Source organism: Leptidea sinapis, chromosome 2, assembly GCF_905404315.1.
Source record: "Leptidea sinapis chromosome 2, ilLepSina1.1, whole genome shotgun sequence".
In the NCBI taxonomy this organism is placed as follows: Eukaryota; Metazoa; Arthropoda; class Insecta; order Lepidoptera; family Pieridae; genus Leptidea; species Leptidea sinapis.
In genome coordinates this window covers 534,350-558,694 of record NC_066266.1, presented here as the reverse complement: position 1 = coordinate 558,694, position 24,345 = coordinate 534,350, and the positions used below count along the sequence as shown (strand labels likewise).

At 37.8% G+C, this 24,345-nt stretch overlaps 1 protein-coding gene across 1 annotated transcript; it reads left to right on the top strand.

Annotated features, from left to right (window-relative positions):
• The first annotated feature begins 10,493 nt into the window (after nucleotides 1-10,493).
• LOC126972176 (uncharacterized) lies at nucleotides 10,494-22,786 on the top strand. Its single transcript, XM_050818802.1, has 2 exons — nucleotides 10,494-10,714; nucleotides 17,639-22,786. Exon 2 carries the CDS (start codon nucleotides 17,639-17,641, stop codon nucleotides 21,113-21,115), a length of 3,477 nt encoding a protein of 1,158 aa, XP_050674759.1. The 5' UTR covers nucleotides 10,494-10,714; the 3' UTR covers nucleotides 21,116-22,786.
• The last annotated feature ends 1,559 nt before the right edge of the window (nucleotides 22,787-24,345 follow it).

The following is a 24,345-nucleotide window of genomic DNA, read 5'->3' as shown; positions in this document are numbered from 1 at the left end:
TTGTGTTTATTACCACAATCATTCCTTATTGTGTTATAGCCTTTTATTAAAAAATACTGATGTGGTTTTAACCAAGTTTCCGAAATTATAGCAATATGGATATGATTTTCATATAAAAACCTTGTAAAAATAAGCCTATTACTAATAATACTTTGAGCGTTCCACTGCACTATATTCAATGTATCCATAATAACAATTAACTAGATGTCTTTTTTCTAAAAGTGTTATTCAGAATTTCCTTAATACTATTTGAATTTATAGTTAACTTATCTTTATTCGTACAAATTTGTAAAACTGCTTCAACCAAGAGGTTCATAAATTTGTCAGATTTTATAAGATTGCTCAGGTGTGTGTCAATATACTTTGAGTTTAATTGAGGGAAAGCAGATTCATTGAAGAGATCTGAGTATCTAACACTACGGGACTTCACTTTGTTTTCTTCAATTTTTTGTTTTTTCACAGGACAGGTAGATGAGATAGCTATGTGATCTCCACCACAGTTGGCACATTTTGTTAAAGTTTTTGGACACGTTTTAAAATTGTGATTGTCAGAACATATGGAACAAAATTTAGCAATATGGCCAAATTTCATACAGCGTAGACACTGTTTAATAGGGGGTACATATACATTAACCTCATGCCTCCAGTGATCAAGTGTTACATACTCAGGTAACAACGTTGATGCAAATGTGACTGTAACAGTTTGCGTTGGAACAAAGGAGACAACACCCTGTGGGTCCTTTACTCGCCGCATGAACCTTCTCACAGCAATAACTTTTTTACTCGATGCAATTAATTGATGAATTTTTTTGTTGGAGTAATCAGTGGGAACAGAAGTAAGAACTCCAGTGACCTCCGTTTCAGAAGCCGGAATTGAGGCAACCATCTCCAACTCGCTAAGTAACTTTTCATTTTTTAAAAATACATTCGCATTGTTAGGCAGGTCAAAGGTAACACCAACTTTAAAAGCATTAACGGACCTCAGGTGCAACACACCCGATACGCAATGCCTCCTGATTCCATTTGACAGACCCAACCTGTCCTTGTCTGATATTTTGACTTCACCCTGCTTGCGATTGAGAAATACAATAAATTCCTTCTTATTTGAATTTTCATCGTACAACCTATAATAATTTGTCGCTCTATAAGGGGTATACTTCTCTTTATCCTTTCTTCTTACAATGAGACGTTCAGTCACCTCCGCGTCAGATACCGAGGATTCGGATAGGGGAAGTTCGTCTGCTGGTTCTGCGTCGCTCTGGCCGTTCTTCGGCCTTTTACCTGTACGCTTCCCCATGGCGATGGGGAAGCGCACTTAACAATTTATATATACAAAAATCGAATATTTATAAACCAGGATAAACAATTTACAAGTATGAAAAATATATACGATGAACAATAATTTAAACAATTTTTTTTTGTATAAGCGCGCCTTCCTTCGTTCACTCGTTCCCGCCAAAAAACTCCTACAAAAACAAACAAATGACAATTCCCCCCGCAAAGCGATTTTCAATAAATTATTTCTTTTAATTTTTGCTCGGATACTTGATATTTAAAGATAAGCCTATTACAATTACTTACCATAGAGTCTCAAAAAGTCGTATTTGACAAGCTAATTCACTCATACTACAGATTATAACACAAAATAAATACGCAAGTCGACTGGGCCACTCTGGTTGCCTGGACGTTTGACTGTCTAAAGAAAAAAGCCGCTCTAGTTGCCCGGACGTTTCAGTAGCTACTGGACAGTGTGCAAAAAAATATTATTAATCAAAACAGGCCAAACACATTTACTAATAATAGGCCTGGTAAAAAATGTTTTCAGTCGTTCATCAAAAGGCATCCAAACTTGTCACAAAAGGTAAACTTACTAGAGCTCGAGATAACGTGTCTGAGAGTAACATCAAGACCTGGTTTAATGAAATAGAAAGTTATTTGGATGAATATAACTTCAAAACTATTCTAAACAATCCACACAGGTCATTTAATACAGACGAATGTGCAGCAGCACATTCTATGAATTTTACTCGTTGAGGATAGCCACAAATCACACCTCACGCTACACTTATCTAATTTTTGCTCCCAAAATGGCATTGAGATCTTTGCTCTATACCCAAACTCTACACATCTTTACAACAGTAACAGGTTTAGCTTGGAAAGAGTTTTACTAGAAGAAAGCGGCTGAGAAAAATAGAAAACAACAAGAAAAAGGAAGAAAGAGCAAAAAAGAGAATAGAAAATTTGAAATTAAAGGAACAGTTAGCCAAAAATAAGAAAAATAAAAACAGCTAAAACAAAAGTTAAAAGAAAGATGATTATTCAAGAAGAATTGACTTCAGACACCGATATGGAGGTTTCGTACGCTGAAAGTGATGTTAGTTATGATGAGCCTAATTCTTTAGACTCAGACTTAGAGAATTTACTTTTACGTAACACATTTACATCTTCAAATGCCATTAAATTAAAGGAAAGCAAGAAGTAAACGATTTGAAGTTTCGTAATAATTACATATGAAGGGGAATATTTTCCAGGCAAGGTTGAAAGCTTGAGAAAAGACTTAACCTTAACACCTTTTTCAGTTCGATTCAGGCAGGCAACGCGAGCACACGTGCCGCGTTATCTGTCCTCCTTCGAATATTTTTATTACCTGCGTTATCGCACTATCTGCTCAGGCCACCTGGGCTAGCTATTCTTATCGCGCGCTATTGTTCGGGACTCTTTGAGTCTCGCACCTGCTACGTTCCTTCGCGGAACGTAGTCTAGTTATTATCAGTGTTAATTACCCGGTTTTACGATCGTGTTAGTTAGCACCTGTGCTGTGTTTCGCGATTCTGCACGCTAATCGTGTGTGTTTGTGAGTTGCAGTTCGTGCGGTGTGTGTCTTCTCCGCGGGGGCCTGCACAGCGTGCATCGGGGTTCCGGCCCAGCCAGTCTACACCCAGTAAAGCTAAGTCTTAGGCTTAATTACTATTATTAATTTCTTTTAATTTTTGTATATTTCATTATTATTAATAGTATTTTATTAATATACAAGTGTACAACTTAACTATAGTTGTCCACTTAATTATTATATTCCCCCTCTGCCTGACTCGGGCAGCGGGGGTTGTCACCCGCTCAACTTAACTACATATTGCAACCATGGCTTCACCAATGGTTGCCGACGAGGGCTTTTTCAGCGCTCTACTTGATAGGTTCCTTACAGAGAAGATTGCTCCGCTAATGACTGAGACGATAAATAAGACAGTGGATGCCGCTATTAAAGCGAAATCCAAAAACTATAACTCGTCATCTGACGTTTCGGGTTCCGACGGGGAATCCGAAATGGAATTAGGCAACATCTCCGATGTTAGTTCCGTGGCCTCGGTCAAACCGAGAAAAGTGATCACCCGATTAGCCCGCCCGCCTGTCCTTCAGGCTTACTTTGACGCGCAGGCGACCCTCAAGGTCCCCGCGGTCACTCCTGACCGCAAGGAAGCCCCTCAGGCTTCCAGTGCTTCACCGGCCCAGCCGGAAACCGCTCTACCGTCGAGAGCGGAGAGTGTCGCGTCGGACACGGACGGCTTCACCACCGTGAGCCGTAAAAAGAAGCGCGGTCGCGAATCGCCTTCTGTCAATGGCACGCCCGCCAAGAAAGCCGCGGCCACGACTACCTCCACTCCCGCGCCCGCGCCCGCAAAAGCCCGCGTACCGCCTCCGACCAAGCGCCCGCCCCCTATTTTTATAGGAGACCGAGGCCGCTGGTTGGTGATCAAAAATAGGATCCCAAAGATGCTCTCCTTCCAGGCGAGGGCGTACCAATCTCTTATCAAATTAGAGACCAAAGAGGTAGCGGACCACCGCGCCTTAACATCTCTTCTTAGAGAGCTGAGTGTGGGTTTCCACACGTACGCCCTGCCTGAGGAGAATCGTCTGAGGGTCGATATTAGGAACGTCCCCAGAGGGATAGACGAGGCCGACATTCTGTCGGACCTCAAAGAGCACGGTTACCCTGCACACGAGGTGCACCGCATGCGCGGCACCAACAACAAACAACCATTTAACATGGTTCTCGTCGTCCTCGACCTCACGCAAGAGGGAAAGGAAATTTTCAACATAAAATCGGTCTGCTCCCTTCAGGGCATCCGGGCCGAAGCTCCTCGCAACCGCGGGGGGCCCGGTGAGTGTCACAGATGCCAGTTATACGGGCACTCGGCACGCAACTGTGAACACACCCCGAGGCGTGTGAAGTGCCTCGGCAACCACGGCACGCCGGAATGCCCTCGACCAGCGCAATGCGCGGAGCCCCCGGCCTGCGTCTTGTGCGGGGAGAAGGGGCACCCCGCGAGCTATCGCGGGTGTCCCAAGGCATCCAAACACAAGCGTCACCCAGGGCGCCGCCAGCCGCAAGGCAGAGCAGAGAAGGTGGAGTTTACTCCGACCTTCAAACCTGCGCCGCCTCCTAAGGTAAACGCCTGGGCGAGGTCTCCTCCGGCTGCCAAAGCTGCCACAGAGGCCACTCTCGCGGCCCCCGCACCCCTCCGGCCACCGCTAGCGTCCCGCCCGGCGGCGTCAGTCCCGCAACCGAGGCCACCGGCGCCCGCGTCCGCGCCAACAGACAACCAAGGCGGCAGCGCCTTTGCCTTCATGTTTGAGCTGTCAGAGCTGTTCGACATAGACGAAATCACAGCCCTGGCCACCAGGCTCGATGCTGTCCGGGACGACCCGCCGTCGCTCCCGCAAGTTATGGCAGACAACGCCAAAATATTCCGAGCCCTCTCCGATATAGGGGGAAAGTATAAAAACATTAGCGATGCCTAATTACGTAAGAGGACGGGTTAAAGCACAAACGCTCCGTATAGCGTATTTTAACGCCCAAGGCCTTAAGCCACAACTAGACTTGGTGAAGGAGTTTGCTCACGAACGTATCGCTAATTATAACTTCGTCAGGAATGATCGCACCACCCTTATGGGCGGTACCCTCATTTATTTTAAAAGGTCTCTACACTGCATACCTATAGATCCTCCGGTCCTCACTAACATCGAGGCCTCTGCCATCCGAGTCAGTATGGCGAATCACCAGCCGATCACTGTTATTTCAGCTTATCTTCCGCCTAACAAACAAGTATTATACACAGATATCGCCAAACACTCCAAACACTCCACTGGAACAGTAGAGCCACAAATAGAAACGGAATCTTATTAAATTCGCTGACAGACACGCTGAACTTTTCAGTAATAGCACCCGACGAACCAACACGTTATCCGGATAACGTCGCGCACCGACCCGACATTCTAGACGTTGCGTTACTTAAAAACGTAACACTCAATGTAAATTCAATCGAGGTTTTTCACGAATCAGAGTCAGACCACCGGCCCGTCGTCCTAAATCTAGGCCCACCGGTTAACTTACAACCACCGACGAAAATAGTGATCGACTGACAACGGCTGGAAAAAGATCTCGAGTCTATCAAGTCCAACGACCTTATACCGGACGTCATCGACTCGGTCGACACGGCTCACAATGCTATCTCTCATGTGACGTCACATATACAGAATAGGATCAAGGCCTGCTCCAGGCAGGTTCCGACGATGCAACCGCATCGCCTAAACCTGCCTCCAGAGGTCAGGAACTTACTCACACAGAAGCACAGAGCCACTAGACTTTACGATAGGTATCCGTCGGTCGAGAATAGGCGCCACCTCCGCTACCTACAGCGGGTGGTACGGGAACGTATCGCGGAACTTCGCGGCGAACGTTGGGACCGCTTGCTCGGCAACCTTAAGCCATCACATGTGGCTTTCTGGAAGCTGCCTCGCGCGTTCAAACAGGAGCCGCCCACTGTCATGCCTCCTTTGGACAGACCGGGACTGCAGCCGGCGCTCGATGACGATGAGAAGGCTGAATGCCTCGCCGATAGTCTCGAGAGTCAGTGCTCTCCAAATGCAGCAGCCGACCCGACACACGTTGACGAAGTTGATCGTGAAGTTGAACGTCGCTCCGCTCTGAGCCCTTCAGGCGATGTAATAAAACCCACCTCTTACAAAGAGGTACAGCTAATCATTAAGGAGCTTCACTCCAAGAAGGCCCCGGGGCCCGACACTATAAACAATACGGTTCTTAAAATCCTACCCTCGACTCTTATTACTTTATTGGTTACCATTTTTAATATTCTATTGTCTAATAGGGCGTTCCCCGAACAATGGAAGGATTCAATTTTAGAGTTTGTACTCTAAAAATGTGTTTACAGGTTTACATTACTATTAGGTACCTATATATACCTAAACAGAAGAATGAAAACCTAATGGATGTATCAGAAAAAATAGGAAACCAACTAGAAATGGAACAAGGTGACATTCTGAAGGTCTACCGTAAAACACCGAAAGCCCCTTCGAGCCAAAAGAGAAATGAAACCACTATAGTAGTAACGATCAAACATAACCGTAGGGACCTCTGGCTGGAAGCAGCCAAGTCAAGAACTATAAGAGGAGATGACTTCGGTGGTGGAGTAATTTACCTCAGAGAAACGCTTACACCTACCAACGCGTACCTACTCTGGAGAGCAAAGATGGAGCTGAAGTTAACCAAAATAGCTAAATACGTATGGTACAAGAGAGGAAACATCCAAGCTAGGAAGACCGATACCTCCAAGGTGTATACTATACGATCTGAAGACTACATAAGTAGACTGGTAACTGAGCTAAGCAAAGAGTGAGTTCCGCAAGGTTAATTGTAATTATCTTTTAAATCGCTAAATTTCTATTATTTAATTATGTACCTAAATTAAGTTAAGTAATGGATATTTCATCTCATAATATATATGAAAGCAGCTTCCTTTGCTGGAACGACTTTATAAAATACTTACCTAAAACAAAGCAATTATTAACCACACTACATGTTAACATTAGATCTATGATTAAAAACTTTAGTCAATTAGAAGTTATTATATCAACAAGTCCTAGGAATGTAGATATAGTAGTGTTAACGGAGGCTAACATAAAAGAAACAAACAAGTGTCTATTTCAATTACCTAACTACAACATGTATACTCAATTAAGGCAGCACAGTAACGGAGGTGGTGTTATTATATACATCCATAAAAAACTTAAATTCAATATAATACCTACATGCACCTTTTTTAGTGAGATTTTATTATAGAGGGTAGAAGTAAAAAACACTAACTTCACTATCTGTGCGACGTATAGACCACCTAGAATGTCAAAAACTTGTTTTGTAACAGAATTGAATAGCATAATGAATAAAGTAGACAAGTCGAATGTATTATTAATCGGAGATATGAATATAGATTTAATAGATAAAGAAAATGTGGCAATACACTACTTAGATTCTCTTTGCGAAAAAGGCCTGATTAGCTGTATTAATCAATACACCAGAGTGGCAAAAAAAGGTGATTTAATTACAAAATCATGTATAGACCATATTTTCGTAAGGTACATGTCGTCCTTCACAGATACAATACAAACAGCTGTAATACAGGAGAACCTAGCCGATCATTACATAACTGCGTGTGCGTTCGTAAGCGACCACACAAATACAATAAAGCCGACGAGTAAATATTCTATAACTACCTATAACGAAGCACGGCTTAGGGACGAACTGCATCAAGCAAATTGATGTGATGTATTATCGCAGCGTACGCTTAATGAAATCTATTGTAATCTTAAAGATAAGTTAAATTTTATTTATAATAAATGTAGGCAGATAAAAGTAGTAAATACAAATAATAGAAACATACATTGTAAATGGATAGATAAAAGAGCTTTACTTATGTCAAAACAGAAACAGAAATTATATAGGATATGGAAAAAGGATCAAACAATGGAAAATAGAATAATTTATAACTCTTATAGGAATAAAACAAATAGGTATATAAATTATATTAAAAATAAATACCATAAAAAGTTAATAGAAAAACACTTTAGGGACTCAAAAAAGTTATGGAAAATAATTAACGAGTTAAGTGGCAAAATTAGTCCATCAACAGAAGATGTTGTACATAAATATTTTAGTATACCAGATGTAGCCTTAGCTAATAAGTTTGCACAAGAATTTAGCAGTAACCTAAAAAACCTAGGAATAACCTGTTGTCACCCTATCCTACCGACCTTATCCCCGGAATGCTTGGAGGTATCAATGAGGATAAAAAAAATTACAAATCAACAGACCTCTAAATTAATTACAAAATTAAATAACAACAAAAGCCCAGGTATAGATGGTATAAGACCAATAGATTTAAAAAATATTAATAAAAACATAACACCTGTGCTAACCCATTTAATTAATACCAGTATTGCAACCTCCAAGTACCCGGATGATTTAAAAATAGGTATTGTTAGACCGATTTATAAAAATGGTGACCACGGCAATGGTAATAACTACCGTCCTATCACAATATTATTTTGCATCGACAAAATAATTGAGAGGTATATTGCCGATGAAATAAGCACTTTTTTAAAACAAAACAATATCATACATCAAAAACAGTTCGGATTTCAAAAAGGAAAGAGTACCTCTCATGTATTGTGTCAATTTGCAAATGAAATTAATGACCATTTGAATAATAAACTTCATGTGCTCGTTATTTTCATTGACTTCAGCAAGGCATTTGATATGCTACAATACAATGTATTATATAAAAGATTTGAGCAGACTGGTATTCGAGGCCCCTTGCTAGAGTTATTAAGAAGTTACCACACACATAGAAAGACAAGAGTTAAGATTGCAACCGACTACAGTAACAATATTGTAACTGATCGAGGAACTGCTCAGAGCTCGATAATCGCAACGAACGAATACCTTATATACGTAAACAATATGTGCAGGTTATTCAAACACGGTTCCGTATACCAGTTTGCTGATGACACGTGTATAGTTGTGGCCGACACTGATATTAAAATAGCAGAAAGAAAACTTCGACGCTATGTGTCAACGGTCTCACGAAGTTGGTTTAGCCATTAACGCGCAAATAACCAAGTTAATGTGCATAGAATCCCCTCATAACAAATCTTCATATAAACCTTTGATATTAGCCCACTGTCACGACTGTCAACACAATAGTACAAGTCATAACAGCACAAACTGTACACCACTGGATGTAGTGAAAGAACATATGTACCTTGGGCTAATTATAGACAATAACTTTACGTGGGGTCCTCATATAGAATTTGTATGTAATAAACTAAGATCAATACTTTCTAGATTATCAATACTTAAATACAAAATGAACTACAAAATCTTGAGACTACTATATCTTGCCCTGGCTGACTCTGTTGTTGGATACGGGTTGTGCTGTTATGGCAGAACGTATAAAACATATTTAGAAAAAATTCATAACTTACAAATAAGATTACTTAAAACCATTGTGCCTAACCATGTTAAATATAAATTTACTAATAACTACCAAGAACTATTTTCCTATTGTAATGTCATGTCAATACACTCTAAAATAAGATTCGCTATTTTAGTTGTAGAATATAATAATACATATTGTAATGTTAAGAAATATGAAAGAAAACAAAATATGAGGAAACTAGCCTACCTTAATAAGTTTTGTCTACCTAAATATAACAATGTATATGGTAAAAGAACCTGTAACTATGTATTACCTAGGATATTAAATACATTACCTAATGATCTAATAGATATATATCTGCAAAAGAAAAATTTCAAAGTAAAGCTAAAAAAATACTATCTAGAAGTTAATAACCAGGAATACCTATGATGTTTATTTTTAATTGCGATAGTTGTATTTACTATCCTTCCTTGACGTGTTATCGTAATGTAGTGTGCTATTGCAATGTTAAATTATTCATGTGTGCGTTAGTGTATCATTTTCAAACACCGAATGTTGTCTACGTAACCTATCTATACTTTTAAATATCATTGCATTCAGCAAGATATTGTCGCGTAGCAACGCTTCGACGTCTGGTTAGATTAAAGTGTTCTGTGTTCGACGTACATGAAGAGAGTTACGTTCCGGAGGTTTTTCCCGGTAAGGGTACCCCTCCGCATCGTCCCCTATGGAACTTCGTTCCTAAAACGAATTTAAGAATGAATTTTGTGTAGGTATTCTTATAAATAAGAAATGTTAGTATGTCATTTTTATAACAGTTAAAACAAAGATACTGAAAACAAGACACGGGCAGATTTTGAAAATGAGTTTATTTATGATACTTATCGTTATATAACGATATATAATATAATATTTCAATTGGCCATTATATAATGGCCAATTGAAATATTATCTTCATAATTTGTAGCCCAAGTGTTAGACTGATGTATAAGCTAGTATATTACTGTAAAGTTTCGTCAAAATCCGATGAGAAGGTTTTGCGTACAGGAGTATCTAACATCTACATATCCTTACAAACTTTCGAAGTTATTATTACTTAGATAGGAGCACACATTTGAAAATTGCGAGGTTGCCACTCTTATCAGCACGGCTTGTTTACAATAATAGTCGCCCTATGGTATTGGTAATATGCATTATCTCTTATCTATGGTCATTGGTCAGAGTTTAATTATTATTCGTAAACACGTATTTATTATTAACACTAAAGATTTATCATATTATTCTTGGTAAAAGGGTTCAAAATAGTGCTAAAGCCTAAAAGTAGGTGTTGTGTGGCTTTACATTTGTGTTACCTTCTATAGTGCTTAAGTTAAAATATGTCGAAGATTTGCGATGAAATAATAAAAACTTAGATCAATTTGAAAGTAAGTAATATGTTAAGTATAAAAAAATTACTAACAGAAAATATACGATAAGCATATTGTTAATGATTAAGGTACATTTAGTTTTAACTGTCACCTAGAGGAATCTGAATCTGTATAATTATTCTTGTTCCATAAAATAGGTATAATGATAGGTATAAAAGACACCAACCGTCTTTTTAGCCATACATCTAAATATATCACATCGTTGCACTATAACAGGGCAAGGCATAACACCTCCAGACTTCCCATTGGACTGTTTAATATCAATAAACCAACTACGAATTCCCATGTTTACTGTTTAATCCAAATATATTTTATTTAAAAAGGGGCATTTTGTTTAATGTATTTGGTAATGACCTGCATTAGCATGAAGCCGAAACAATAAACCAATGCTAGTGGTACCTCTATTTCATTTAATTTGTTTATTAATTTAATTATAAGTATTGCTTCTTGATGCCTAATATATATTGTATAATATCTATAATCCCCAATAACCTGTTTTTTATTTCAAGATAGAATTAGTATTAATAGAATTTTCAGTAAATTGCACAAAAATTAATTTGGAAAAATTATAAGAATACAAAAAGCAACTCACTCTCACCTTATGCTTTTAACATAATAATTTAAAATGATTAGTATGCATAAAATAACCTCTTAGATAGAAAATAGATATTCTATTCTTCCTATTATGGTGTACTGTGGAAGGACCCGTCAATTCAGTGAAAGACACATTTCAGTAGTACAGCTTAGAGTATGTTTTTTGATCAGTGTTAATGAATTTACTATTTTTACATTAATGATTGGTACCATGATTGTACAAAGTTATATTTTCTTATTATAATCTGGAAACAAGGTCAGAATATATGTACATGCTGTTAAATTATAATGGAAAAACCCAGATAATATGACTTAAAAAACATTTATTGTGCTTGTAATAACATAATATTGTTTTATTTAATATATTTCCATAAAATATTTACAAAAGGAGTGTAAATTCGGGAGAGGAGGCATTTCATGGAGGTGGGGCAGGGGTATTCAGGAGGTATAGAATTGTACAAGGAAGACTTCGGGCAAGGAAGGGCAAATAAGAACAAATGGTCCACATTTACTCCATGTAGTCCACAGTCAGATAGAGAATGGTCTCAAATTCTAAGTTTGGCTAGATATACATGAGTGCAAGAATGATTTATGTGTAACCAGCAAAATGTCGAGATTATTGTTTTATTACTTAATTACTTGGGATAGGAAGGTGATGTTAGGTATTGGTGGTGTTTATCTTCCTAGGCATTGAATAATATTATGGTGATCTACCACCAAGTAGTTGTTATAGAAGACCTGCGTAAAAGAAACACAGTTGTCCAATGCCAAAGATGCCAATAATATGGACATACCAAAAACTATTGTATGAAATATTGTTGTTTGAAATGTGCTGTGTCAAACAAAACTTCTGAATGTGCAAATAAAGACCGGAACGCTCCTGCAACATGTGCCTTGTGCTTGGGTCCACATCCATCTAATAATAAGGAGTGTGAAGTGTACAAAGATATAATTGCTCGGAAAACTGTCAGTTTACCCTAATCTAAAATTTTCAACACCACACTTAAGCCAATCAATGGTATAGAAAGAGCTGAAATTCAGACAGAAATAATTCACAAAAATGGAGTAAAAGCAGTACCAGACTCCCAAACGGAAAACACCTCAAAACAATCCTATCTAGCATAGGATTATTTCTATCTTTGCATCTATTTTACCAAACAAAGAAATAATAACAACCCAGCACAACTGACTGTAGAAATCCAAACTGACTCGCTTAAGATGATTGAACATATTATATTCTCAAAGCAATCTGAAAAAAATTACTTTGTCCTCCAATAAATTAGTACTTTACTCTAACTAATATTTTTTTTATGGAATAGTAAGACAAACGAATTAGTACTTTACTCTAACTAATATTTTTTTTATGGAATAGTAAGACAAACGAGCGTACCAAAACAGTATTCCGTATATATTATTCCGATAGTAGGCGAGGCTTTTAGGGAAGTGTTGCTGAAGAGCGGTGATACGACAAGCGTTCAAGCGGCAATTGACGACGTGCTTGCACGGATCCCCTCCCCTGAAATCTAATCTTGGGTAATTTCAACGGGCACTATGAGGAATGGCTTGGGTCACCTGCCACATACTACGCAGGGTTTTGTGCATAATTTTGCATTGGCATTTGTGCATAATTTTGCATTGGCGTATAATCTGTCCCAATTGTTTGAGTTGCCAACGCGGCTCCTAGATGTGGATAGCCACATGCTGTCCATATTAGATCTTCAGCTACACTGTGATCTGCCTCCAACAGAGCTTCATATAAAAATATCCATGCCCTGTAGTATCACTTCGGCGTCTGCAACGGCGCAGGCACTGGGATCATCCGAAGGGAAACATACCTTGCCCCATGGGGCACCATGGCATGGGGTTACCTATGGGTAGGATGCAAAAAAGGAACGCATCCTATCCCAATCTGTTGACTTGTAGTGCCAAAAACGGCAGTTCGCTGGTGTTCTGCAATGTAGGCGTTGGATAGGCACTACACCCCTAACTTGAATAATAACTAATAAACTTTATTCTGCGGTGTTTCCGGGACGATATGACATGGGTACCTTCAAAAAAAGCGAGTACACCTTTTTTAAAGGCCGGCAACGCTCCTGTGATTCCTCTGGTGTTGCAAGAATGTGGGCAGTGGTGATCACTTAAACCAGGTGACGCAGGTACGCTCGTTTGTCCTCCTTTCCCATAAAAATCATCTGCAACTTCGATCAAATTCCCGTTGGGATGGCAAATACCCCTCAGTCCCCTGGTGTGCGAAATATGTGAGTTTGGGTCGGGATGGGTGGAAGAGGGTGGTTGTGGGTGGCAAAAATGTGAAATTATATACATCTGTCCTTCTCTAAGTAATGTAAACAATTCTAAAAATCTCGGTAATGATGTAATCAATCTAGAAAGTTCTAAGGCTTTCTGGAATGATCTAGGAAGTTCCAAAATGTGTACAACTGATGAAATTGATGCGAAACGGTCTAGAAAATTTTGTATTATATTCATAGATACCCCACACGGATGAGTTTGATGAAAAAAAATTGTTGAGTTTCAGTTCAAAGTATAGGGGTAGCCCCCAAAATTTATTCTTTTATTTTTATTTTTGTGTGAAAATGTTAATGTTGTTCACAGAATACATGTACTTACCAAGTTTCAACAGTATAGTTCTGATAGTTTTGGAAAAAGTGGCTGTGACATACACGGACAGACAGACAGACATGACGAATCTATAAGAGTTCCGTTTTTTGCCATGTGGCTACGGAACCTTAAAAAAACCACTGAGTTTCTTGCGCCCGCGTTTTTGTCAGGTCTGAGGCAGTCTATTTACATTGGGTGGTAGTTTTTGACGTTTAATAACACTGATTTTGAATCCTATTTTGAATAAAAATATTTGAATTTCAAAAATTTGAATTTAAGAGATAAACCTCAGTTCTTTGAGATTCTTGTTCTCTGGTCTTGGTTTCAGATTAATAAAAAGCAGTTTAGGTTGGAATCTTTGAGGGTCCATATTTGTATTTAATTATCTCACCCCTAAGACTTATTTCCTGTCCTCTCAATTGCTGCTTTTATCTCGTGTGGTGAAGATTTTTTAATACAATCCTGTAGCTCCTGTTCTCCTTAGTGTTGAAGGTGTGGCCTATTAGGCCATGCTCGTGTATGACAATTATAAGTTTCTTGTATATTTATACATTGGCACTGCTTATCCGGAGCTGGCTATTGTCAATAATTTTGTAATAGAAGTCACTTCCACTGTTTCTAGAAGTTCGGTCAATAAATTAATGCCCTCCACTCCTCCATATAGCACTATAGATGGTGTCCTGTGGGGGTTTTTCTCCATTAGGATTTGTTCAGTCTCATTCACTGCGAGACCACTAAATCTATTTGATATCTCAACTGCATCTGGGGCTGGACTAAAGGGGTTTCTACGCTTTGCATACCTCGGTGATGGAATTCTCTTCTCTGCCATAAGAGAGGATACTTTGGATCATCATCACTAGTAGTATTGCCCTTTATGTCAGTTGTAGTGTTTCGATTCAAATTCAAATATTTTTATTCAAAATAGGATGTGACATCACTTATTGAAAGTCAAAACTACCACCCATTCCAAAATGAATGCCTCAGACCTGAGAAGAATGGGCGCAACAAACTCAGCGGGCTTTTTTTTTCATCGAATAAATATGTTTACAAAGTAATATTGTACTATTAAACTTATTATTTAATAGCCTGAGGGCGGTCACTCCATTCCCAATCTGTGGTATCATTAAGAAAGTCATTTATGTTATAGTAACCTTTACCACACAAACGTTTTTTAACAATTCTTTTGAATAACGTTATACTTTTGTTTTGAACATTTTCTGGGATCTTGTTGTAAAAGCGTATACATCGCCCCACAAAAGACTTACTAACTCGACTTAGCCGAGTAGTAGGCATCATAAGTTTATGTCTGTTCCTGGTGTTAACATTATGGTTATGACAGTTTCTGGCAAATTCACTTATGTGCCTATGAACATACATTACATTATCAAGAATATATTGACAAGCAACAGTCAAGATGTTAATTTCTTTAAATTTTGCTCTCAATGATTCTTTAGGACCTAGGTTATAAATAGCGCGAACAGCCCTCTTCTGCAGCACAAATATTGTATTAATATCGGCAGCGTTGCCCCATAGCAATATACCGTAGGACATAATACTATGGAAATAACTATAGTATGCTAGTCGCGCCGTATCTATGTCAGTTAATAAAACCGCGTATGCTGCAGAACTAAGTCTGTTCGCCAATCCTTCAATATGGGGACCCCATAGTAATTTGGAATCTAGAGTTATGCCAAGAAATATAGCAGATTCCACCGGTTCTATCACCTCTCCCTTTAACAAAACATTTGCATTTACATTTTTGACATTTGGTACGGTAAATTTAATGTATTTAGTTTTTTTGCTATTTAACAATAGGTTATTAGCGCTAAACCAGTACACGATGTCAGATAAAATATCGTTCACTTCGTCATACATAGCTTGGTTTCTTTTCACTTTGAAAATCAGTGAAGTGTCGTCCGCAAACAATACTACCTTATGTTTTTTCTCTATAAGATTAGGAAGATCATTTATATAGATAAGGAAGAGGAACGGTCCAAGAATAGACCCTTGTGGTACTGAGAAGTACCCATACTGAGAAGAGTCCCAGGAGATCTCTTGCCATTCACGTCAACCCTCTGAATTCTATTGTTTAGATATGAAGTCAGAAGATCGAGCGCAGTTCCTTTTATGCCATAGTGGTATAGCTTCCTGACCAGCGTTGAATGCTGAACACAATCAAAAGCCTTAGATAAATCACAGAAGATGCCAAGTGCATTCTGCGATTCCTCCCAGGCATCAAAAATATTCTTGATTAGCTCAACACCTGCATCCGTTGTTGAACGTCCCCTAGTAAAGCCAAATTGTTTCAAATCTGTTCGGTTTCCTGAAACCTGGCACCAATTTTGGTAAATTCACTTCAATTATATTTTTTGAATTTTGGTTCAGGAATTCCTATTTTTCTTCCCACGACCCCAAGTAGGATCGAAATCTACGGTCGCTTGCAGGGTGACGCCTATTATTGCAAGAGGGCGCAATACGACGGTGCCAGCCTGTCGCATCGAAGTGGGTGCTTGAAACTGAATTCCCTTCAGCCATTCATCCCCTCGGCGCAGTCCTCGCCTTGGGATAGGGATATTTTTTATAGAGGTTGTCTTCTTCGTGGCCCAAGCGATGAAGCCAAAACCCCCAAACCTTCGAGACATGACCAGAGGGTTGTACAACAAACTATTAAATACTAAAAATCTTCAAATTAATAACCTAAAAGATACACAAGACCTATGGGGTCATTCGACTAATATTGTAAAAATCATACTTGACATAGCACCTGAATTAGCAATAATCGAGGGCGGGATGATAAGTAACTAGCCACTGCTATTTAAAAAGTTAAAATTAAAAAAATATATATATCATTTTTAATATCGCCACAAATTCTTATACAATCTTATATCTTTAAACGAGCAATTCTTGTATATATATATAATCTGAATCTCGGAAACGGCTCCAACGATTTTCATAAAATTAAGTATGCAGGGGATTTCGGGGGTGATAAATCGATCTAGCTAGGTTTCAATTTAAAAAAAATGGTTTTATCCAGGTTTGAATGAGAAACAGCTACAATAACATTAGAATACAAAGGTAAATTTCACCACTATATACAAGACTATATATTATAGCTCATAGGACATAGGGTGATCCGGAAAGTAGAAGACCCCGGTTCGAATCCAGATGTCCTATTAGTTTTTTTTTTGTTCAAGTTTTGTACATTCTTAAAAATCCGAGCAAGGCTCGGTCGTCCGGATATTGATCTATTAAATGTAAATATTTCATGTTTCAACACGACTTTTTTTTGTTCGTATAATTTTGTTTTAATATTTTATTTGATTATTAATCCTAGATGTGAGGGTTATCACTTTAAAAATAACAAATTGTTTATATTTATTTTTTAAAATTTATTTATTGCGTGCCCCAGTCATATAGTATGACGGCGACGCAAACCCATAAGATTTTCCCCTACCAAAAAGTGCCCAACGCGACTAAAGAAGTATTCACTTCAAACCAAATTTTCTATTGGCTACATTTGATTAAAATATTTGAATTTTAATATCTATTATCTCACTTCTGATACAGAGACAAATGCATCGTCTGATTCTCTCGCACCTTAGCTTTCTGAAGGGTTGCACTGTTACTTGGTATAAACTGTGCTTATGTTTTGTTTTAACATACATACCTAAAAATTAATTACGATTTTTTTTTATTTCTTCATTACAGATGGCATACATCATCCTAAGCGGTGACACACTAGGTGAACGCCAATTACACCTAAACAGACTCGTCATAGAAAGTATAGATACAGGAAAGGCAGCACTCATCATTAAAAACCACCCTGAAAATACCGTCATTGACAAAATTTTCAAAATAGATCTAGCAGTTAAAAATAAGGATGTCGAATATATTCTAAACACACTAAAGGATCGCAATATGCTTTATGTAACTAGAGCCCTCAAATGTGATTGGCTTTTAGATGCAGAGTATAGTGACATTATAAATCCAAGGAACTTAGAAGAGAATCTGTATGGAGAAATGATAAAACCAGCTGTTAATAAAATGAAACATTTCATCCAGATTAAACTGAAAATTCCCCAACGATGTGAAGAATTTTATAAATATTACAAATCTGAATTTAATGAATCAATTAAATATATGAGACACTGTTCTCCTGAATGCATTGCCGAACAGGTTGCTTGTATTATTGAAAATTTGACACCCAATCACGTAGAAATATTATGCAAACTTAATCCAGATGTTGGCAAATTATACTTTGATCTGTTGAAAGCAAATAGAGACGCGTTAGCACGATACCTAGAAGATGAGCAAAATTATTTCGACAGTCTGAAACCTATTTTAAAATCTGATGGTCATACATATTTAGATCTTGTGGAATGTTATTTTAATGTTGAAAAAATCCAGCGTCTAAGTGTGTCATCATCTAGATTTATTATGCAAAATTATAAAGAAAGATTCATGCAAAAATGCGAGATGTACACTCTTCAAATTCTGAATATAAACGCGGTTGCACAATGTTTATCATCTGAAGAATGCAAAGAGCTCGTGTTGAAATTGGCCAGGTCTCAATACCTTGAACATTGGTACTCGTATCAAGGAGTAGAGCCTCTTATTAAACGCATGAAGCCAGACGAACGGAGTGCCTTTAAAAAAAGAGTGTTTGTTGAGAAGAATGTTGGCGATAAAATTACTGAGTGGCCTTACCCTAAACCGATACCACTCCAACTTAGTAATGATGATGATCATGTGTTTAAAGATGTAGAACAGGAACTTTATTTCGATTTTGAATGTGAAGATTACTGTGGGAGACCGATGTTACGTAAACGTAAGTTTGTTGCGATGAGATGTGGTAGTGGTCATGCTTTACGCAAGACACCATTAGATACACTTTTCGATCGATATCGCTTCATTGGCTTTACTCAAGCTTTCAATGAACTCACCAACCGCCTGCAAGCCGAGAGTACGATACAAGGAAGGCAGAATATAATGTTAGTTCTTGTGAGTAAAAGCGGTGGCGTTATACGGCGAGTTGAGACATTGCTGAAGTTGCTTGTAGAGCGTCATATAAACGAACCGAGTAACTTACGAGCAGCCATTCTAAGGTCTCTCGTAAAACGGGTATCTTGCTGGCGGTTACCTGATAACGTGTGGAGTCTTATCTTAAACTTTGGCCATGGGTTAGGTCTTGACGGAGTCATGGGTGAACTGCTATGTGTAGAAGGCCTGCATGCCTCATTGCTCCACTTTATAACTAATGGAATTAGTCCCCCAAAAATATTATTGGATTCTTATAAAAATAATTTTTCAACGTTTCAAGATTATAAGCTAAATACATCAGAGATATCGTCAATTGAAAATCATTTGCTGCCATTGCTTCTGCCCGATTACCCAAAGGAATTTGTAGATTTAGTCACAACATACAAAATGAAAGTCAAAACAATGCCCGAGGCTGATCGTATACTGACAGAAGCGGCGCGAAATAATCTTGAGTTAATAAACAAATTATATGATAGTCGCATAGCTCGTCGTCAACTTATATCGCTAACATTTCCAATCAAGCAAAATGAGGCTTCATATATAAACGCTTTAAGGCATAACGTTGCTTTGTTGGATAATGGAGAAAGCTTTGCGAAATTAGTTACAAAAAAAACAGCAAACCATGACCGTTTCCTGTCGAGCTTGATGATATATTTCGGCGAGACTAACGGCTTGGCAATGAAGCATTTATGTGCTTTAGAAAAAGTAGCCAATGAGAAGTTGAGGCCTTCATTAGCTAGGCCGTTGGCAAAGTTATCTTCTGATCAGATGCTGCTGGAAAAATTGAAAAATCTGAATCTGATAAATAAAGAAACTCGCACGTTCGCAGCAGCATTGAAATCCAATGCACATAATACGAGTCCATCTGTTAATATCGATAACGTTGACTGGCGCTTCATAGGCGCAAAAGCAGTCGCCAATCGGGTATTGGTTTGCGGAAGCAATGCTAAAGAAAATTATATAAAATCTTGTCTCAAATTGAACACAACAGCTAAATTGGCGCTGAAAGCTGCATTATGTTCGCCTCTTGAGGTGGAAGCATTAAAAAATATTGCTCTTATTAAACCAGAAGTTGCATTAATGGTTGCCCTAAAGTATTACTTCCAGAAGAGTTATAAGATGAATGTGGATGTTTGGGAGATCCTTAAGGATTTACTCTTACATTTAGACACCACAAAACTATCACCCCAACTACAAAGTAAACTATGTCTGCCGGAAGAGGTGCCGGAAAACATCGAAGCCAATTACTTTTGTACAATTTACCAATCTTTTAAGAAAACAAACAAAGAGAAATTGATAATCATACTTCCAAATATTGAGAAACATATTACCGATATTGATGATGAAGTGGTTCGTGAAATTATATCTGATTTTATTGAAAAATGTACGTACAAAGAAAACGGCAAAGATTTTACGAGGCCTGTGATAAGTAGGAATTTACGAATTATCGCAAAGTATTTGCTATTATCGAAGACGACAGACATTCAATTTTATAAAATCGAGAATGTTCTGCATCCATTATTTGATCGCTTTGAAAGTGTTTGGACTGAACGCGAATCGGATATATTAGAATATATAAATGAATTCTTGCAGAATTTGAAGTATACCAAAGCATTTATCGATCCACAATACGTATCAGTCCTTCCAATGTTTGAAAATCTTATATGTCGACTTCAAAAAGTACTACCACGAGTACAAAATTTCGAAACCTACGTAAAAATACATTTAACAATGCTTTATTTCAATTCAATAAGGCACGCTTTATCCGAAAACAACAATTTATTTAGAGAAAGAAACAAAACCAACGCAATGAAGGTCGTCGGAATTATATTAGGAGAGAACATTGGAAGTGAAATTAAAGAGCTGGCAACAGAATACTTCGTTTCCATTATACATGTGTACAAAGATGGTTTGTGCATCTTTTTGAATGAATATTTCCCCTGTAACGAGGGAAAAAAAGTCTTTGAAATGTTTCTCATTAAGGGTATATTGAAAAAAGATTACTTAGAAGCACATTTGTTAGCGCTGTTTGTTTTACAAGCACAATGTCATCCGCGCTATGAATACTACAGTGAAGTATATGAATCCCTTAAACAGAGCAAGTACCAAGAAGTTCAATTCTTTATTAATAATGAAGTATATTAACATATGTTAAAACCGTATTATATTAAAACGTATCCGTCCACACAAGGGAGATTCATCGGCTAACGCCATGGTGTTTATTTTAAATCGCTGCGGGTAAGAATTGTAAAATTTTAATCTCATTATTTTACCGAAAAAGTGGAAAAGTATGTGTATTTTGGTCAAGAGGTCGTAATGAGAAAACAATCAGGCTAACGAAATTGACAGGCGCATAAGACTGGCGTGGGCAGCTTACTCCAAACTCAAGTTGGCGTTGAACATGAAAATCAGTGCCGACAAAAAAGCTCGTATTCACGACCAGTGCATCTTGCCCGTGCTTACGTATAGAGCTGAGACTTGGGTTTTTACTGAAAAGATGGCATAACCTGAAGGAGGCCTACCTTAGAGGTTGACAACAGCTAAAGAAGAATTTTACCGTAACGCGTCTGAAGAACTACAAATTAAAAATTAATTTTTTTGTCCAAATGACATTCGAAGTCGGTGCCAGAACTTTATACATTATACATACTGTCCATGTATGTATGTAGTAGCGAATGTTTACAACAATGTAGACGGGCACGGATAGAACCGCCTCCAAGTCTTCTCGGATCGGACTCGCCCGAATACACTCATAAGTAAACTCGGATAGTGAAAGACCCGCTTGAACGCCTTCCACCACCACCTTGTGAGGACCCAGCCAGTCATACCTTGGTAGAGACCTGTTTATAAAATGACTGAATAATTTGATATAATTTAATATTTATTTTAAGTATACTTTATTTCTTAAGAAAACGTTTCTATTAAATACATGAATAATAAGTTTGCTAAACACTCGATTTGGGAATAATACCTTTAATAACATCGAACTTAGATTAAAATGTTAAGTACTTTCTTAAGTATATGTAATTTTCGTACTTGCCATAACAATACAAATATGCGTTAAGCGCTTATATGCTTAAAGCAGAGAGCTGATGAGAAAACGTAAGGGACCTAGACTCTACCGCGCGAACGATGTATGAAGCAATTAGATTTAATCAACATGCTATGGAATTAATGAAAATGGAACTGGCCAAAACGGGTTCTGAGGATCCCATACCTCCCATCCCCCATGCGCAAATCAAAACACGAAACGGAGGAAACCCACCTAAGAGCAAGCAATTCCGGTGCCATCAATGAGGTTTGTTGTCCTTAGTTTGAATGCAGGTGATGCTTGGAGTCATTCTCCAACAAGATGGACCGATTAAATTAAAAAATTCATCCAAATTCTCTACAGTTGGATGTCCTATGGAGGCTGATGATCCGCTCCAGATGCAGGCCTTATGTTGATCATGATAAATACTCCAGTCTAAAGCATCGCTTTCGAATGCCTACCCAGTCGGGTTAGAGGCCGCTACCTTCCTGGGACGGCCTGGGCTGCTTGGAGTTGCAAGATGAACCGACACGCTCAATAATCCAATCAAGAGACTATTCTATTCTTCATATTGTGGCATCTGTGAGGGCAATTACATTTCAGCCAATGTAGACCGCCAAGCTTGGAGTATGTATTTGGTCGGTTTTAACATATTTACCAGTGTTTATGGTAAGTGCGTAAGTAACCCACATAATCTTAATATATGCTATGTAAAAATATATTTATATCTCAACTAAGTATTATCAAACTAAGAATATATTCTAAATAAAATCATTAAAATTTGAGCAATGTTTTATTAAAAAATAACTTTTAATGTTATCTTCCTTATAGATTTGTGATGACTATTGAGACATAAAATAATAATTGTTGGTTAAATAACAGCGATGTATCCCTTTAATTAAATATAGGGTAATAAATATACAATAACACATCGCAATTTCACCCTGACACTAAAACATTTTTCATGCTTTTATTTTTACCTGAGTATGCCGTATTAAAACAAAATCAATCGGTAAAAAATATTCTGATACAACATATAGTTCCAGAAATATTTAGTTAATTTGCAACGCCCTAGCAGCTATCACTTCACTACAATAAAACTCGTGGCGAGAGCGGGCTAAAGCTGACTACGCTATATTATAATATCATATAATTCATAGTTCAACAATATGGCCCGCCATACGTTATTATGAATACGTTCACACTTCACTGTACGATATATTATTGACTTACTATTAGCCGCCCTTTTCCATCTTCAAAAAGTTTCAAATCACCACGTTCTCCTCTGAACTTTATATCATTTGATATCCATGCTCTGGCATTTTTCTTCTTCCATAGTATTAATGACAAGATAGTGTCAAATTCCGCATTGTCATCATCGTCGATGAACTTTCAAGACTATCCATTATTAAATCTATGTTCGAGTGTCGCTTGTCAACATTGTACTATAAATACTTGGGATTATATCCCGTATTGTGAACGCAATGCTATATAGTATAGCATTAGGCTCTTATTTGCTATATTATATGTCACAATAGTATAGCGTAGTCTTAAAAGCTTTAGGAGCGGCGCGCGATGTTATGACATCACGCGAGCATTTCGCAGCGTATGCAATATTTAAATGAAATATAAAAATAATAATATCAGAACTTCAACACTACTCGCTTGATTATAGTGAAATATAATCTAGTGTATTTCTAGGTATATACTATACGCTCATACGTTTCAAGCTATTGACGGATTATTTGATATTCTCCATTACAACGTCATCCACTTCCATTTATAACGGACCACAAGGGTTAGCAACGGCAGACAGATCCGGACGAACTCTGCATATACAGGCATTAAGGTTTAGTGCTGCTAAAAACCTAGCTGGTTTAAAATACTTAATTGGGGGGAATTAAGAAGTTAATATCACCCTGAGAAAGATATACACATTTTAAGGTTATAATACAACTAAGTCTAACTCAACAAACGGCTACGTCGTTTTGTATTCAGATTTTGACACAAATGTGAATGATTGAAAATCTTTCTCATTTGCGCCAAGGGTTTAATATTGCTACTATTACTACCTAGTTATGTCAAAATGTAACAACGTCACTAAAGTCGATTTCGTCAAAATATGTTAGAATTAATAAAACATCTTTTTTGCACAAAATTTACCTTAACTTTGGCCGTTCAAAATGTTGTCATAAATTGTAAAAGGAAAGAAATCTTTACTATATGGACCTCGCGCATGTGATGGAGATTCTATATGATAAACACTTATTTCACATATTTGTATGGATTACTCAATGAAACGTATTTCCTGGAAGAAGTTTTATGTAATTTCTGCACATTTTTT

Coding starts and splice junctions, on each gene's coding strand:
- LOC126972176 (XM_050818802.1), top strand. CDS start 17,639: ATGGCATACATCATCCTAAGCGGTGACACACTAGGTGAACGCCAATTA.